This window comes from Lutra lutra, chromosome 10 (genome assembly GCF_902655055.1).
Source record: "Lutra lutra chromosome 10, mLutLut1.2, whole genome shotgun sequence".
In the NCBI taxonomy this organism is placed as follows: domain Eukaryota; kingdom Metazoa; phylum Chordata; class Mammalia; order Carnivora; family Mustelidae; genus Lutra; species Lutra lutra.
The window spans coordinates 110,125,546-110,144,236 of record NC_062287.1 but is presented as its reverse complement, the minus strand read 5'-3'; the positions used below and the strand labels follow the sequence as shown (position 1 = coordinate 110,144,236).

Below are 18,691 nucleotides of genomic sequence, written 5' to 3'. Positions count from 1 at the left end.
CTTTTCCTACTTCAGAGGGTCCCACGAAGTGATGACTGCCACGGGACAGCAGGCTGCAGAGGGCACTTCTGGGACGGGGACAGCCACAAGTGCATGTCAGCAGTCAACCCCCAAAAACGCCAGAAGAGTGTCTCCCCACAACAGCCATGGAATCAGATTTCATGAGAAGGGAACCCACTCTCCAGGTAACTAAAAATAACCACTCCTACATGAAATCAGCCGCCCAGGGTTCTAAGGTTTTGGCTTATTTACAAATGGTGTCAGGGCATTCTTTTTCTTAAAGCTATGTCCTCAGGTTCAGGATCACCTTGGTAACTGACAGCTCAGACCCCCGAGCTTCAGCCTAGAGGCGGGGCAGCGGGCAGCACCGAAGTTCCTACCAGGCCAGGCCAGGGGCTTCAGTGGGGGAGAAAGGTTAGGGTCCAAGGGCTTCCCAGGCTAAAACCCAAGAACTCTGGGGTCAAGAAAGAGGTGCCGGTGGGTACAACGACCCACAATGAGCCATGTGGGCACCCCAGTGGACAGGGCTGGCTGACGGCAAGCCAAGGCAAGAGGGCGGCAGTAAGGGGCTGCAGTGCTCCACGGCTCCCTCTCCAGGCTCACAGCCCCCTGCCCCGAGCCGCTGGCTTCCGACAGGCAGCAGCGTCAAGAATCAACGGAGAGGGGCGCCTGGGTGGCTCAGTGGGTTAAGCCTCTGCCTTCAGCTCAGGTCATGATCTCAGGGTCCTGGGATCGAGCCCCGCATCGGGCTCTCTGCTCAGCGGAGAACCTGCTTCCTCCTCTATTTCTCTCTTTGCCTGCCTCTCTGCCTACTTGTGATCTCTCTCTGTGAAATAAATAAATAAAATCTTAAAAAAAAAAAAAAAAAAAAGAATCAACGGAGAAGCCAGCGGCGCACTGAGACACCACTTCAGACCCGGCCTGAATACGTGAGTGGGAAAACCAAGTAACCGCTCAGCACAAGCTTTACCAGATCCCACAGCCTACTTGGATGCCACGAGAAGGTCGGCAGAGCGGGCCGCAGCTTCACCCCGGCCCCGGTTAGAGCCGGGCCTTAGAGACTGAGAAAAAAGAGGCCAAGCAAACACTCGGTGCTTGGTGGGGAGATTCCATCAGTGACATGCCACACCCGAGCAAGTGACATGCCGAGGCCTGGTCCCGACTGAGGACGATTTCTCTACATGACGAGCTGGTAACCCGAACGAGGGGCTTCTACCACAGAAGCCCGAAGCCGGTCCGCACCTAGGACAGCGAAATCACTGGTCGCCTCCCCAAGAACCACCAGTGAGTGACGGATCAATCAGTGCATGTATTTTTGTATCTTGTTTTCTCCTCCACGAAGAGTGTAAATGTCTGATAGATGAAGTGGGCAGGAGGGACGGTGGCGATGAACTACTTCAAGGAAAACTTAATTTGGGAGCCCTAAAAAGACCTCAAAGATACTAGAAACACGCAAGCCACTTAGTTTTAGAGATTTTTTTGACAGTTACTTTTCCTGACGTTAAGAGCGTTACTCCCATCACTCTCACGCGCCGGCCTCTACTACAGCACTCCTGGGGCAACAACAGGACCCCGCACAGGTCTGCAACAGGAGCGCGTCCGAGACACTCATAAAGCCGCTCAGTTCATTCAAATGTGAGAATTTACCCGACTTGGCGTTGTTGTTACCAGGTACAGAACATTTCCTGGAAATATAATCAGTGCAAACCCTCCTCTCACACACCCAACGCCTGCTATTTTAAACGCTTTTGCCTAATTAGTAAGGAACCCCAAATCACATCTTAGCGCATCATCTGCCTCCGGAGCCCAGAGACGGCAACTAGACCAAGCATTTACAATAAAAACAAAAAGCAAAGCTTTAGGCATGACTCACTTGCTGCAAAGAAGAGTCCTGTGAGAAACCCGTTTCTTTAAAGTCAATTTCATCATCACTGGATGAATGAATATGGCAGGTTGTAACCTATATGCATAAAAATGTAAAAAACTATTTAATAGAGAAAAGTTTTGGACATTTGTATCAGCATTTAAAAGGAAAAATCACATTTAGTTTGTCTCTCAGTGCGTAACAACAGCAAGAACAAAAGTAAGTTTAACAGTTAAGTTGTAAAACCCACCCAAACAATTCAAAGGCCCACCTCACTCCGTCAGATGGTCAGGTTACCTGTCCTTTCGCTGCCCATCTGTATTTTAATTTGTCTCATTACTGATACCACCAGAAAACAGGCAAGAGGTTAGTTACTCCATTTAAATGATTTTAACAATTATCTCCAATTAATGTTTACAAAGGGAAGGTAGAAGAAATGGCTCCGATAAAACATAATTTGCTAAGCGCCCAGCTTGAAGTTTGGAAAACTGCAGTCCCCGGGGGTTAAATAAGCCACCAGGAAGGTCAGGTTAAGTACAGCGTTTCACTTTACCTTCTCACGATGCCTGTCCACTCTAAGAAAAACACTGTCCATAAGCACTAAATGTGACTCTGAACCAGTATTAACCCACTCATAAGAAGACCCCAAATCTTCTGGCCTTTAAAATGTAGCCCTGCCCTCAAGACTACAACCAACGCACAGTAATTAAACATGAATGCAAATGTGAGCTGCTCAACAATTCATGGGGGTGATTTTTTTATTAATTCATAAATGACACCCAGTGTTGGGGAAATGTATTAACGTTTAGAAAGGAAGACATACAAACAACTAGGCAGAGGACAAGTAATAGCCACTGCGCTATCGCCAATGACAAACAGGAACAGTCGGTAAAATTCTAAAAGAAGCAACTGCACGTCTGAGGGTAACTTAAAGTGTTTATTTCCTGAGTGATTCACCCCTCACTTTTCACAGAAGTGTAACCGGCACTGTCACTGGGGGAAGATGTGAGTGGCCAGGACCTGCCAACCCTTGGAGCTGTGCCTAAGAGCCTGCAGCTACAGAACTCTGGCCTGGTTTGCTCTGTGATGTTCCAGCATTGGTTCAAGAAACCCAGAGGCAAATCCGAATAGGCCCGTATGTGGTATGGCTGATGAAATTCTGAATACATCACTGCCTGAATAAAATCAAGCTCTTTTTCCTTTGACCATCTTTGGTAAAGATACTATGCCAAAGGATTAACCCACTGTTTCCAGTTAATTCCTTCTCCTTCCGCCCTGAGGCAGAGAAAGCTTCGACTCTGATTCTGAAACTGGCCAACCAAGTCAAAGGCAGAATCTGTGATCAACGAAGGGAGACTTCTCGGCTCAGCCATAGCTTTAGCAAGTTGGCGGGGAAAGCTGTGCGGACTGGCGGAGGGGGGAGGGTTGCGGGAAGTTCCAGGAGAGCCCGGCCAGAGTGCGGAGGGGAGGAGGAGGAGTACTGCTTGGTCATGGCAGCTGGCATCGTACAGGAGGAGGCAGTCAAGAGCAGGTCAAATCCACTTCTACTACAGTGGATTCAGAGGAACTCCGGGCTCCTCAGGGGCAAGTTAGTGCAGGAATCGTATTACCCAGTGTATGTTTTAGGAGTGCAAACTTCATGGTAGGGTGCAGAATTACAGAACAACTCAAAGAGCAAGCTAGGTCACCTGAACAACAGGGAACAATGAAGACTTGGCTACTCCCAGCATGTCCTGTTGTCCAGGTTCAAACAGGCTGCATGTTTCCTCATTGATCATTTTACTCTTTTGCTACAAAATGAGTAAGTTCATAAAGAAAGGTAAGAAAGAAACTAGTTTTTGTTGAGTAACTACGATGTGCCAGACATTTTGACCTCTTTTTTACATATTCTCCATAACTTGTATCCTCAAAGCAATTCTGAGAGGTATTTAAAATAGTTTTTTCTCCAAAAAGAAAGTTTTAGAAAGTTATTAATACCACAGCGCATGCACTTTTGCATTCATGTACTGAAAGATGCGGTGATTCTGCTTCTACCCACACCACACCTGGTCTGAAACTGTTATTAACAAAACAGGCCACAAAGATGACTGAATCCACCACACCCTCCGTGGAGGTGGGGGGGGCTTGCTAACTGGAACCCACTTAGTCCATCACACAAATACAGCCACCAGAGTCCCCAGCCACAACTTCCAAACACACCCCTTCTGAGGCATCTTCATCTCAGCAGATGCCCCCTGTTCCCTCTCCTTCCTCAGCTAAAATCTGGGCCTTCTGGTTTCTTCTGTCCCACCCACATCTAGTCACTCCACCGTCAAAACAGCACCTAAAAGCCCATGGCTTCTCATCACTCTCATCGCCTCTCTCCAGTGCAAGCAGCCACCATCTCTGGTCTGGATTATCACTGTCACTAGCAGCCAACCGGTCTCCCTGCCGCGACCTCTTGCCCCACCACAGTCTATTTTCAACCCAGCAGCCTTAACAACCTTCTAAAATGTCCACCAAATTATGTCCCTTCTTAATTCCATACCTAATGGCTTTTCATCTCACTAAGGTCACAACCCAGGGGCCTGTGTGGATTAAAAGCAGGAGGAGATCTGGCCTGCAAGAAAGCCCCTTGGACCTCACATCCCATTCTCCCCCTCTGGACACCGTCCCCGCTCACTTCCCTCAAGCTTCTACACAAACGTGAACTTCTATCAATGAGGTTTTCCTGGACTACCTAATCCTAAATTGCACTTCTGCCCAAAACAAACCCCAGCTCCCGCCCCTGGAGTCTACCCAGCCATCTGGTCGTCCATTTCCGCTGAGGTAGGGGTTTTCATCCAACAAGTGTACTACAATCGCTTCAGTGCATAGCACACAGCGGCCACTCAAATATTTACGGAATTAATGAATACCAACACAACACTGAATGAGAATAGAGTCATAACTTTCAAAAAAGTAACAAGTAAGTAGGAACACTCTGACCAAGTCAGATGTGTTCTAAGTATACTCTTGATGCTTCAGTGAGTAAAGTTTTTGAGATGTTCCCTTCTTTCATAATAAAATTTCAGTTTTATTAACTGTTGTTACAGGAAAAGCAAGTGTTTTCTTCATCTCAGTCGATCGTCTTTACTAAGAAGACCAGAAGCATGACTGGAACGTTCAGCTAAGTGAAATGTGGACGTTGGACTCTTCCTCCCGGCTATGGTGGATCCTGCTGTGACCCCTGGCACCTACATGACCAGAGCTGGCTAGAAACACAATCTCTGGGCCATTCCATCCCAACCTGCTCGATCTGTAGGCAATTCACAACCACACACGTGTATCGTTCTCCACGGCCTCCCTAGAGGAGCTCATCAGTGATGAGAAAGAAGCACCCATACTTTAAAAGAAAACACATTCTCTCCCGCAGAGAGGAAGGCAGAGAACAGAGCAAACTCAGCATTCCAAAGTCAATACCAACACATCTCCTATGGTTACCTAGACATACTGTCTAAATCTTCACCAACTTTTACCAATGGGCCCACAGAGAGGTCTCTGGATGGAAGTAACACACCGAATTCCATTCATAATAAAACTCCCAACATAAAAACGCAACAATCTAGGAGCTACTGCTGACGTGATGAGCTCAAAAGACTAAAGGGCTTCAAAAACCTCCGAGAGGGGGTCATTAAAATGCTGCCCCACAAGTGGTAAGAGCTTGGGACTGGCACAGCTTTTCCTCCCTGGGTGAGCAGACCTCAGGCCCACAGCCCGCAGCACAGGTGAGCATCTGGTGCATTAATGAACGCATCCTTGCTGCGGCCAGAACATAAGACCAGGCCAGGCCCATGTGACAAGGCAAAACCCAAGCGTTTGGTGCTAACTATAGGCCGACTCAAGTCCTACAAATATACTGGAAGAGCGGTATCGCAGCCATGATAAAACCAGCTCGTAAATCAGGCATCAAGACGGGGATCTATCTGATCTGTTTGGAGAGGGGCGGGGACCAAGCAGTCTATTACTCAATCGCCAGTTTCAGGAACGAATGTGTCTGAAACGCTTTTATCTAGACTTTCTGCTCCGTTACGTGGACGAGGACCCTTTCTACAGCACATTTTTGCAACGGCAAGACCCACTGCATTTACCAAGCTGGGTTTATGATAACATTCCCTGGAACACGGCACCCGGCCCAGGATATAACCTGAAACGATCTGGGCACCACAGTGGAAAGCCTGAAGGCTGCAGTGACAATCTCCCTCGTGGCCTAGGATGCGTAAGCACCCACAAAACCTGGAACCTGTGTACCCCTGAAAATATGAACCAGAGCAAATTCCCTCCTGGAAGGCCTTTAAAGGGAAGTGGTATTTAAGTACTGGGCACCAGGACTGAGGAACTGAACAGGTCTTGAGACATCAACCTGGTCCCGACAGACAATAAAATTACGGAGTGGGGCTACTCAACATGCGACATGAGCGGTGTCAACAGGGCTCGAGAAGTCGGACTACTTTTAGCAAAAGAGAACTAAGCTGCTACTAGTGACAGGTGGGCCAGGATAACCTTCCCTTCAACACACGTACAGCAGTCCCGATGGCAGACGTGTCTGCTGCATGCTAACTCTGCACCGCGCGCTCCCGTTCTGTGACGCAGGCGCACACCACATTCACAGTCACAGCCAGATCACTGACAGCATTGTGCAAACTAGCTGAGTGTTAGCTGAACTGCAATGAGATCTCGCCTTACACAGAACTGCTCACAAGAGAAATGAGTTTGAATTACCCAAGATAAATTTTTGGAAAACTTCTGATAACAAGTTTAACTGTACATTTTTGAAGTCTACCTCTGAAGTCAATCCTTTGAGGGATAATTTTTAAAGGAGTTTCCCAAACAAAATCAGAATTAATATTCCTAAATAGTCCTTTACAAATAAGAAATAAGACAAAAATCCCTTAAAGGAGACCACGCTGCCTGAATCCTTCACAGGACCAATATGTGGCTTCTAAATTAAATGGTTCAATTTAACAGTATAAGAGAACAATTTCACCTTACAATAAGACCCTGATTATCCAGATTTTTAACCAATTTGATTGGGGAAAAAAGCAATCCACTGTGGATTATATGTTCATCAAAAATTACTTAACTCTTCCTTGATGACTCAGGGCTGTCAAAGTGGATGCCAGCTGCTCTGCTGGGCTACGGTGCACTGAGACACAGAGGGCCATCAGACATATTTTAATTAAATGGCCTCATGCAGCTCCCCTTATAGTCACCTCTTAACTTTGTAATTCTTCCAATTCCCCCTGAGTCTATCATTACCCCCATCCTTACCAAACCATTGCTTAACCAATCTGTGAAGAGTCTGAATAAAGATAACCAAATGTGTTAATCTATCAAGTAGGAGGCAATGGCCCTCTGGGGGTGTGACACAGGCAGACCTGGTGACCCCTGCAGCCCTCAGAGCCTTTCTGTTTCTAAACTCTGCACTGAAGTGATAAGGCTGCCAAACGCCTGAGTGTCTAACCAGCAGGCATCCATGAGTATTAGCAACTCAGACTGCGGCTGCTGCGTTTGCAATCACAGAAGTAAGTGCCTGACACACCTACTTCCACAGAGAGTTACTACCACCACCTCAATCAGCTGGTATGTGCTTATGAAAGGAAATGCTTTTCCCTATCTTTAAAAGCAAAGGCAAAAGCAATACTTACCTTAAATCTTAGTGTGTTTAAAAAAACAAAGAATACATTCCAAAGTCCAATATAATTTTTAAAAATATTATCAATGCCATTATTCCCTGGCTAAAAATACTAATATGTTAAAGATGGGGTTTCAAAGTCACCTACAAAATCCCACCCCACACCCCCATCCTGGGAACAATCTAAAATGCGGGTAAACTTAACTGAGTAACATTAGAAAATATCCAAAGGAATCCTGCGGTTTCTAACGGCCCAGGCTTAGCTGAGGCATACGGCGAGAAACACAACAAGAACAGAGGTGCTAAGGGCAGGGGCACTGAAGGAAAGAGTGGGGTGGGGAGTGTAGAACTCAGTGGCCTCTCTGTACCCTCCGATCATCCCAGGCAGAAATTAGGAGCTGACTAGACAAGTTATCAACAATAGGGAGAACACGGACCTCTCTTCCTGGTAAAGAAACATAAACTTATTCTTGGCCCCAAATTACCAAGACAAACGAAAGACCCCACATCTGAATAAACGGGCAAAGGCTGAGAGCACTGAGCTCACAGAAATGTGACCTGGTAAAACCTACTAGATCTACCGTGTTCCTCTTGTTAGTTTCTCCCAAGGAGCTTGCGCAGAACGCCTCCCATCGCTCCCTGACCGCGTCTGGAAGGTCTGCAGAAGGAGAAAGAGAAAAAGGCATCATCACTCCAGGGACCTCCAGTAAGAAACAGACATGTAAGAAACAGTAACAGACACGTAAGAAAAACGGGACATCCAGGAGTGCCACCCATTCGGTCCATCAAAGGCAAACATGTCCCATCATCTGAGCACCCTTGGAGAAGTAGAGTTTATAATGCTCTAGAGCCTAAGCCCCAGGAATTTCAGGAACCAGAACCACCCCCAAAATGGCCCATGCTTGATGCCAAGGGTGTTAAGCAGCTCTGCAAATTTAACAAGCTTTTAAAAATCTTTTGATAAAAACTAACCCTGGAAAATGTGTTTCCAACAAACTTCTGAGGAACCAGCAGGTCTTTAGGGTGGGAGGGAAAGCTGTCTTTTCCACGATCATTCAAGTTCAGGAAATGCTGCCAGTGCAAGGTCCTGCACACTCGTCAGATGCTGTGACTGGCATCTGGCCAGTGAATACTCCACGGAACCCAGTCTGGCTGTTTCCTAAACGTCTGTGCCCACAGGCCAACATGTAGATACATACGCAATAGTGAAATTCTACCCACTACAAAAATTTTATTTATTTATTTTTAAAGATTTTATTTATTTGACAGAGAGACAGAGAGAGAAGCAGACTCCTTGCCCAGCAGGGAGCCCAACGTGGGGCTTGACAACTGAGACTCAGAGATGGCCATCTGAGCCGAAGGCAGACGCCTCAACGACTGAGTTACCAGGCGCCCCTCCAGAGAAGTTAAAAAGAAAAAGAAAAAAAAAAAAAGATACACAAATACTTTTTCTGAGAAAAAGAAACGGCTATAATCTTGAAGGCCTTGGGAGAGCTGTCTTCTGACAAGTGTGGTTGCCACATGCGCGCCTGTGCTCCTCCCATGCCACCTGCAGAGCAACTTCGGGAAAGCAAAGGCCAATCTAACGCACGGGACCGTTTCTGCATGGAAAGAACATCAGCTGCGATGGTCCGGCTTGTTCTGCTCTCAAGAAGCCAAATTACAACGGGGCAAGCCCCAGCTGCGCCCCCGGGAGCGACTCTTTCAGTTCATGCTCCACAGGCAAAAGCCTCTCAAACACACACACACACTTTAAAGACAGAGAAGGCTAGACCGGGAGACAACGTCCAGTTTTAGCAGGTCTAGTCGGGACGAGTGCGGCAGCACAAGGGTTAAAGGCCTTCACATTGGGAGTAAGGGCTGGCCCACATCCCGGAGTCCACGGAGCTCTCAGGAGCTCTCAGGGCTCTCGGTTTAGAGAGACTCACAGCCTGGGCGCGCGTGAGAGGCACCTGCAATTTCTTCCCAGGAACCTCGGGCTGATGACACGTAAACACTGGTACTGAAACCATCCTTCAGCGTCCGCCATCCCTCACCTCAGTGGGAGAGAGCTGGCAGACATGCGGATCCGTGTGTTCCCATCCCAGCTAAAGGCACTCAATGTACAGGCTACGTAGGGCCTTTCAGAAGAAAATAAAAAGTGTGCGTGGTCACAGCTCAAGTGAGTTGACGGCCAGCCCGTGGGGACCCCGTGCACACCCAAGGAGCACACGGAGCAGGCTCCTCGAGTGCGAGAGGGTAGTGCGGCCAAGCCTGCCAATACTCACTAAAAGGACTGCAGGCACGAGACAGCAAAGAACTACACTGTTCAAACACACTCTCAAGAACTTCATTCGGACCTTCAGATAATTTGCAAAGTATAAAGAAACTCCATAGACTGCTATTATAAACACCATAAATATTTCCACTTTACCCTTAAATCCTTACCCCAATCCAACAGAAATACAACAAACTTTCACGACGCACACACACCTTTGAGCAGCTGCTGGACTAATGCACTGTTGGGGCCCTTCTCAGTGCTGTGCACGATGCAGTTGGCTATCCTCGTCAGGTGACCCATGTAGCCGTGCCTGCGGCCTCCCTCGGCCCTGGTCGGGGGAGAGGACAGAGTCAGACTCCTGATCACACGGGGTCATGAAGCAGCTTAGTAAATACAGTGGGCTGCAGCAATCATTCTAAAAGCGGAGGCCCTAAAGATGAGAATGGAGAGAAAAGGAGGAGCCGGAGTCACCTAGTCGGGTAGGGCTGGGAGCGGCTGAAAATGCTCTGCTCCAGGATGACATGGTGGCCACACTGGGCCACCATATACAAACCCATTGTTAATCTTCAATTACATCTTACCTTTAAAAAACAGCCCAAGCATTCACTGATGCCTAATGTTTCTGTGACTTTTTTTATCTTTTTTTTTTTTTTAAGATTTTATTTATTTATTTGACAGACAGAAATCACAAGTAGGCAGAGAGGCAGGCAGAGAGAGAGGGGGAAGCCGGCTCCCTGTTGAGCAGAGAGCCCGATGCAGGGCTCGACCCCAGGACCCTGAGATCATGACCTGAGCCAAAGGCAGAGGCTTAACCCACTGAGCCACTCAGGTGCCCCGATTTCCTATCTTTTTATGAAACGATTTTTCAGAATTTAAAAAGACTGTAGGAACGTAAGGTGAGAATTTTGCTGAAAGATATCAAATCTTCATAATCTCAGTTCAATTAACAGACATAATTGCCTACCAATTCCATTTTTCAAGTTAAAATAGTGGCTGGTTTTGAGGATTTGGCCAAGGCAAGGCGAGGGGTACTCAGCTGGTCTTGGGCCCACACCACATCTGGAACATCTGTACATCAATTACTCCCCACCCCTTTCCCCCTCTAGTGTTTACCCTTCCTGACCAGGACCCATCTCTACTAAATCCACCCACACAACCACCCACCTATGTCTCTCCCTTTCTCTTTCTCTATTTGGGGGGAGAGGGGCAGCGGGAGAGAAAGAATCTCAAACAGGCTCCACACCTAGCACGGAGACCTGATTTCCCAACCCCGAGATCATGACTTGAGCTGGAACCAAGAGCAGGACATTTAATTGACTGAGCCACTCAAGTGCCCCAAGTCTACCCATTCACTTTATTTTTTTAAGATTTTTTTGGGGGGGGGTGCGTAGGAGAGATGGGAGGAGAAGGAGAGTCCCATGCAGACTTTGCACCGACTGTGGAGCTGACAGAGGGTTCGATCCTATGATCCCGAGATCATGACCTGAGCGGAAACCGAGTCAGATGCTCAACGAACTGCGCCCCAGGCGCCCTCCAAACCCACCTATTTAGACAACCGTTCACATCGCTGTGAATTTTCCACTTGACCCAAAAAGACTTTGCTTAGCAGACAGGAGAGAACAAACTGAAGAGATTTCTGTTTAAAGGGAGAATCGTTCAGGAGCCGCTAAAAAAGCTGTACTATGCTTCAAGGCTTGCCCGAAAAACAGAATATCTGCTAATAATCTTAGAAGGTCTGGGGCCAGCTAAGGATCAGAGCCACAGAACTGATCTCAACAGAGCTGCTAAGAACCTCTTCTGGTTTCACAAAAAGGTCTCAGGCCCCCAGCGTTCCGGGCAGGCAACTTCTCGGTCAGATGCTGTGCCCGTGCTCCCACAAGTGAAAACGAAGGCCCACCTGCCAGGGTTTTTACCCAAGGCTCCTTTAGGTTTCTGGGACAAGGAAACGTTAGAAAAACTCTTTCAGGACCCTCCCACTCCCAACCCGGGGGTCTGTTAATAGTCAAGCCTCCGGAGGATGGAGGTGAGGGGAAACAGAGCATACGGAGAGCAAGGGAAGTCAGGGAGGGCACAAGGGGGTGAACATAGGGTCAAACACAAAACCGGAGATGTTGATCTGGCCACACACAGCACCCCCAAGGGAGCTCCATTTAGAAGAATGTATCCGAAGTCCTCTGAGATGAGCCCCCGGCCGCACTCGAACTAAACGCAGGTCTCCCAGAGTCAGGGGAGAATCCCGGCGGTGCCAGCAGGCACTCTTTAAAGACCAAACCTAACAGGCTAATAAAGCTGACACCTCCCTTTAGCTCCTAGCTCTTCCAGCGGCCACAAGAGAAGTCTGAACAAGAAAACTCCTGGCACAGGTTCAATTATGAAGGCACAGGAGATGAGCTTTTGGGCCGAAGGGACGCTCTGAGCCGGACCACAGTGCTTACACCACTGCACGCATCCGCCCGAGCTCCTAGAAACGTGCACGGAAGAAGGGTGAGCTTCCACCTCGAGAACTGCACCTCAAGAAACCCGACTTACAAAACAAACGCAAGAAGCATGCCCTGATAGTGTTCCCCAAACACACACTGTGCCACACGCCTCAGCGTCCACGGGCTGCTATAAAAGCCCCCAGGGCATGCGAGAGGAAAAAACCCATGTGGAAAACTACTTACCCATATCAATACTCAAGTAATCTTGCCAATCAGCTAATGGCAATTTTCTTTTATTTTTTAAAGATTTTATTTATTTATTTGAGAGAGAGCCGGAGAGAGAGAGTAAGCACAAGCAGGGGGAACAACAGAGGCAGAGAGAGAAGCAGGCTTCCTGCTGAGCAGGAATCCTGACGTGGGGCTCGATCCCAGGATCCCGGCGTCATGACCTGAGCTGAGCGCAGACACTTGACCGACTGAGCCACCCAGGTGTCCCAGCGAACGGAAATTTTCTAAACAAAAATTACTAGGCCAACTTTCCACCCCCTCCTCCCATGCATGAAGTGACTCTCTCTACAGTGAGTCCATGGGGTAAGCAGAACGAACCTGCTAGGTTAAAGCATCCACACAGAGGACTTGGCTTTATGACTCTTTAGCCTCTGTAGTATTCCTGCCAGAAAAACAGCTATTCAAAAAGGACCAGAAGTTTCAAAGGCAGCCAGCCCCTGGATTCCCCTGAAGAGAGGCAGAAAGACAGGGCACTCTCAAAATAGTCAGAAAAAGATCTGCTATGATAAATAATCCGGAAGTCCCAAGACAACCATTTGTAACTATAAAGTGGGCTGGTACCACGCTAATTATTTTCTCTGTTCTCTAAGGCAAGGCAGATCTTTTCTTCAAATTAAAAAATCACACTGGATTTTCTATGGGAGAACAATTTACTTACTGTTTCTTCTCATTCATTTCCCAGGCATCCAGTATCCGTTCTATTAGCTGACATTTTTGAAAAAGCTGAATAAAAAGGAATATTCCAGTTAACACATATACAAGTGTCAAAGTGGCAAAATTTTAAAGTGCAACAGAACTCTGTCTGAATAGAACAGTGGCATGTACCACCCAGCAAGCTAAATCCAGCTGCAAATTACCGGCTTTAGCCTACACAGCGCACTAATAAATGCACTACTCAAGGCCTCCAGGACACTACAGGGACCCGAGACCAGACCCGCGCCTCCCGCAGCGTGGCCTGGGAAGCAACACTGCAAGCACCGCCTCAGGCGAGCAGCGGACCTAAAGCAAAGCCAGGTATTATTAGCCGGGAAAAGCGAGCTCAGAAATACAGAGCCCAACCAAAATGCAAAAGGAATCAAGAAGATGAGGCCCTGGACGGTCTGGTCGGTCTCTGTGTGGGAATCTGAGCAACCCTCGTCCTTCGGGACCGGGAGCGGCGCCTGCTCCGGCACACGCGGCCCTCACTGCGCTCCGGGCGAACCCCAGCGCCGCGCGATGCCCTGGGAATGCGCGCAGTGTCAGTGCTCCTTCCCTCCCACCTGCTACTCCAGGGACGAGCCTCTCCCGGCTCCCAGGTTTGGCAGGAAGCCAGCGTGCGCTAGGGAAGCGCACACAATCACACAGCTTGGGAGCAAGGAGAAAGGAGAAGCCTGACTCAGTGAAATCCCCTCGTATTTAACAAAAGGAAACAGACCCACAGAAGAGGCTCAGCACGGCACGAAGCCCGCCTCTGCCACGCTCCTGTCCTGTGCTCAGCCCACCAACTAAAACTGGCACGCCGAACAACTCTTCAAACGCTTTCTGCAGTCGTTAAATTTTTATGGTTCTTTCAATCTCCAGAAGATTTCTAAATCTTCAAGTCGACTGTTTTTAGCAAATAAGGAGACCACTTGGACATTTTTCCTGAAGGTTCATCTACTGGTTGTTTGTCCAGGAGATGACTCACAGAATCAGGGGCCAACAGTGCGACGAACACAGGAGTTAAACTCCCTGACCTTGAACTCCGATTCATTCCACACCACTCGAGTGGGAAAATGCTATAACCAGGAGCAGCAGAAAAGAGACCCCAGTAAGCTTACGTGTTTCAGTAACAAATTGTCACCAGTGGAATCCTGATCAGTAATTGTGCTATTTTCTGTATTTTCAAAAGGGCTTGCAAGGATCAGTGCAATACAGATTTCCACTTGTGTGTGTAAGAAGTTATTCCACGTGTACTTGAAGAACATGTCCTACAAAAAAGAAAAACAATGCTTTCTTTTATTCAGTTACCTCAATGTTTAAAGCCATTACTCTAATACCTTTCCCAAACAGTGGTTTAATAAAATAAACATGGTATGTTCTCAGTCCAATAGGGACTCATTAAAAGCAACACAAGTCTACTTTAAAGGGGGTCTGGAAAGCTACTACACAGACTAAATAGCACAACATCTGCTCATTCAACATGCCAGCATTTGCACAGAATCCAGCAGAAAACAACAATGAACATGGAAGACAACAGTTAGCTCCTCCAAGAGACAGTATTTTTCTACATTTTCCATAATAACAGGTATTAAGTTTAGTTAACTTCCAATACTTTTTGAAGAAAAGTTTTGTTTTGACTCAACAAACTTGTGCAAGACATGGGGTTAGGTGCAATCTGGGAGACAGACAGACAGAAAGACAGTGTCCAATTTCAAGGTACACACACCCTGAGTGTGAATAAGCACTTGGTTCTAACCACTCAGGCCTCTGGAACTCATGGAACTATCAGTGAACGGAGCAAGAGAAGACAGGTCTGAGAAGGGTGACATGTGGACCTCCTCAAAGTACACGGGTTTTCCAGATTGCTCGAAAAGCTGACAGTACCACAAAAAGGAAAGACAATTTCTAACAGCACAAACTGCATCAAGTATATATTCAGGACATTCTTTGAGTCTGCTTATCTAAACTCAAAAAGGAAATAATTAATGACCCATTTAGAGTTTTGTCAAATTTGCTGTCACTCAAAAGTAGTTCTAAAAATTAATAACAAAATGAGTTAACAATAGTTGCACACTTACTATCAGCAAGATTAGAGGCTACTAATCGATGACTTCAGGGACGGGGAAGAAAGTTATATGCTTCGAGTTTTATACACCAGTCAGAGGGCAGGGCAAAAACTATGTCCCCAGGGGTAACAGTTAAGTTCACCAAAGAGACTGTGTCCTTAAACATTTCGTCTTGCTCCCACACGTTCCTGTTCTCTATCCCTATACTGCCATCACTTAACCCAAAGCTGACATCTAACTAAAAGCATCTAATGACACCCGGTGGCACACGGTTTGGTTGAAAAAATAAGCAGTCGTTTGAAACTGAAACTGAATGTGAATTCAAATCTTGGCTCCACCACTTACCAGCCACAGAGTATGTCCCCTCTCTGGCCATAATCTGCAAAAAACAGATCTTCTCTCGCACACAGGCGTCTACAGCCCGCATCACGCAAGAGAGGTGTATAAGTGCACATTACCATGCTTCTGTGAAGTGTGCAAACAGCCCAAACCCCCCCGCCGATGTACGCTTTGACCAGCTGTCTCACGACACCTGCTAAGCGTTAGCCCTTGTGCCTTCTGCGCTGGCAGGTGGCGGGACGGACAAAGCAAGCGCAGCTACCAGGGCTAACTCCGTGGATTCTAAGCGCAAACCTGGGAACTGGGAAACTCAGGGGTGAGGGAAATCCAGGTAACTCCTGAGCTCTCCGTCTCTATCTCCACTAACAAGCAGTCTAATAGCTGTGTGTGTTAAGGAAGAATCTGAACTCAAATCAAAAGCCCACATACTGATACGTTATACAGAGCTGTGTCAGTACAAAGACGATAAACACTTGTCCCTTTGCTAATTAGGACAAGAGAACGATGCTGTAACCAGCAGTCATTTATCGCTGACACAATCCCCGGAGGAAGGGGACTACACTCAATCACCTGAGCCAGGCTGCGCTGCTGGGGGGGAGAAGTCTACATCTGAGTCATCTCTGAAATTTTCTGCTGCACTTCCTTACACACAGCGCTAACAAATACTGAAAACTCAAGAGCATTAGAAACTGACAAGGAACCCCAGACAAGAACCGTATAAAAGACCATTCATGCTCAGAACAAGAGAAGTCACGGACACACACTGCCAATTTGTGAGGTTTTAACAAGCTGTATATCCATAAACCATCATGGGCAAATTATCTTATCTTTCGGGGGCAATCTTACCAGTATGACCCCAATGCTATTCAGCTCCATGAGGTCCTCGTTGATGCCGCTGGTGTTTGTCTGAAGGAGGCTGGAGATCAACCTGATCACGTTCAACCGGGTATTCCCCACCGGAGGGTCCAGCACACCCCACGTGGTCTTCATCACGCTTTTCTGAGGAAGAAGCAGCTTTCCGATTAAATCCAGTTCGGTAAACAAACAAGGGGGGGAGGGGGTGCTAATTCGAAACACTAGGCACATGGACCCTGCAGACCATGTGGCCTGAGGTCCACATCTGAAGGAAAAGCCAAAGCTGATTTTGAGATCTTCAAAATATGATGAAGTAACCAAGGGGGGGGGGGGGGTCAAGTAATTCCCCTGGACTAGAAATCCCACAGGAAATCAGGTGTCCCCCCCTTCAACATTCCAAACGCCACAGAAGAAAGCAAAAACTGCAGAAGTTTGTGGGGGTTAAAGCGCAACCGATACCCCAAACCCGACCAGAAACACTGCGCGCGGACAAGTTAAAGTGGTTTGGGAACGTGGTCCACAATCTTCGCACAATCTGTGAGAAAATGCAAACTCAGAAGTTGCTTCTGGATCACAGCCCTGACGCTCGATCAACTTCCAACCTGTTATCGGCCATAAAAGGGAATCTCTATACTTCGGTCACAGAAGACAGACCCAGGACACGAGAATCTCACAGGTGTGGCAGGAAAGGGTGGGAAATTCTAACCCAGCATCGAAGCTGCCCTTTTCCTGACTCCCCCGCCCACTCCTCTCAAGGCCGAATGGAGTTGGAAGGTTCTCACTTGGACTCCTGCAAGGCAGCTCCGACGAAGAGACGCGCGAGAAAGCTTCAGAACTACTCGTACACGCCATGTAGTAAAACCGCACACGAACTGAACTCACGGACTCCCAGCAGTGAGAGAGAGGAAGCCCAAACGAGAAACTGCCTTGCTTTTGACTCAGGATCAAGAACCCCGTGTAAGGATCCATACTGCGTGCTGCCTTTTGTCCGCCCAGGAAGACGACGGGCAGGCCGACCAAGACACCGGCTGGAGAGCCTCCTCACACATCCCCTTCTCCCCTGCCTCCTTCTCCCACCTCTAGCTGCCACCTGGGATACTCTCTCCGCTTCTCCTAAATAAATCCTTTTCTTTCCTTACTCTCCCATGCTGCTTCTCACGTCTGCCAGGAAGGATGCCACTGACCACAACCATTACCCACCAGCAGAGGCACCGTCCCCGAGCGTGAACGCCAAGCGCTCTGGCCCGCACCCAGCGCCGGTTGAACACAGACAAGACAACAGGACACTGGTGGCATCAGCCGCCTGAAGAGATCATCTATAAGCTGAACTCGACTCCCTGCACTGAGGACACAAATGATTCTGTGTTCCCCCTCCACAAATGCTAAACTACATAGAAAGCATCTAACATAGAAGGGAAAAACTATGATCTTAAATTCCCAACACCCTGCAGAGTAGATGCCTCAGAGACGCGCACTACAGCAGCTAGGCCACTGCTGGCGATGACCCAGGGCAGAAGGAAAAAGGGAAGTGTCAGAACTGGTGCCAGCAGGGGACCTCTCACGGACCTGTGTCTCCCACAGAGTCTAAAAGGAAGGGCTCCCGATCCTGACCTCAATCTCTGCACCACCCCTAGGGGCTGGGGGGCGGCAACAGTTAGCGCTTGGGGCCTGCGGACCGCGCTGCCTCGTGGGGCCTCTGCCGCCCGTGCTCCCGGCAGGCCCCCTGATTCAAGTCGCTGCGGGTTAGCAAGCCGGTGCTCCCCAAGGAAACACTAGCACTCTGAGTCACGCTTGTCCTTAAACAAGGTATCTGTCCATCAGACTGACCCACCCCTCCAACTCTGAATAAGGCAACTCAGTCTCAAAGATCAGTTCCTAAAAGATTAACTTAACCTCAAAAGTGAAAACAACACACCATGAGGACTGTTTATTTTATCGGCATAAAAGTACCTAGAATTTATAGAAAGAAAGAAAAGCTTTGTTTCCTAAATAGATAAATATTTTGCTTATTTTTAATTCTACCCCATTCATCAATATGGACACTACATACAGATAAAAGCCAATTAAAAACTAGCCCGAAAGGGACGCCTGGGTGGCTCAGTTGGTTAAGCGGCTGCCTTCGGCTCAGGTCATGATCCCAGCGTCCTGGGATCGAGTCCCACATCGGGCTCCTTGCTCGGCAGGGAACCTGCTTCTCCCTCTGTCTCTGCCTGCCTCTCTGACTACTTGTGATCTCTCTCTCTCTCTCTCTGACAAATAAATAAA

The 18,691-nt window shown here is 48.0% G+C and overlaps 1 protein-coding gene across 13 annotated transcripts in view; it reads right to left on the bottom strand.

Moving 5' to 3' along the window:
- Positions 1-18,691, bottom strand: part of PPP6R3 (protein phosphatase 6 regulatory subunit 3) — a 142,109-nt gene that overhangs the window by 27,142 nt on the left and 96,276 nt on the right. For 7 of the 13 annotated variants that reach the window (XM_047692687.1, XM_047692686.1, XM_047692697.1 and 4 more), the window contains 6 exons: positions 16,418-16,570; positions 14,285-14,434; positions 13,144-13,208; positions 9,990-10,105; positions 8,090-8,175; positions 1,874-1,960 (listed from right to left, as the gene is read on the bottom strand). In XM_047692687.1, coding sequence (XP_047548643.1) covers positions 1,874-1,960; positions 8,090-8,175; positions 9,990-10,105; positions 13,144-13,208; positions 14,285-14,434; positions 16,418-16,570 — 657 coding nt within the window. The remainder of the gene's footprint in view (positions 1-1,873; positions 1,961-8,089; positions 8,176-9,989; positions 10,106-13,143; positions 13,209-14,284; positions 14,435-16,417; positions 16,571-18,691) is intronic. The other 6 variants (XM_047692689.1, XM_047692692.1, XM_047692694.1 and 3 more) reach the window with 2 other exon arrangements.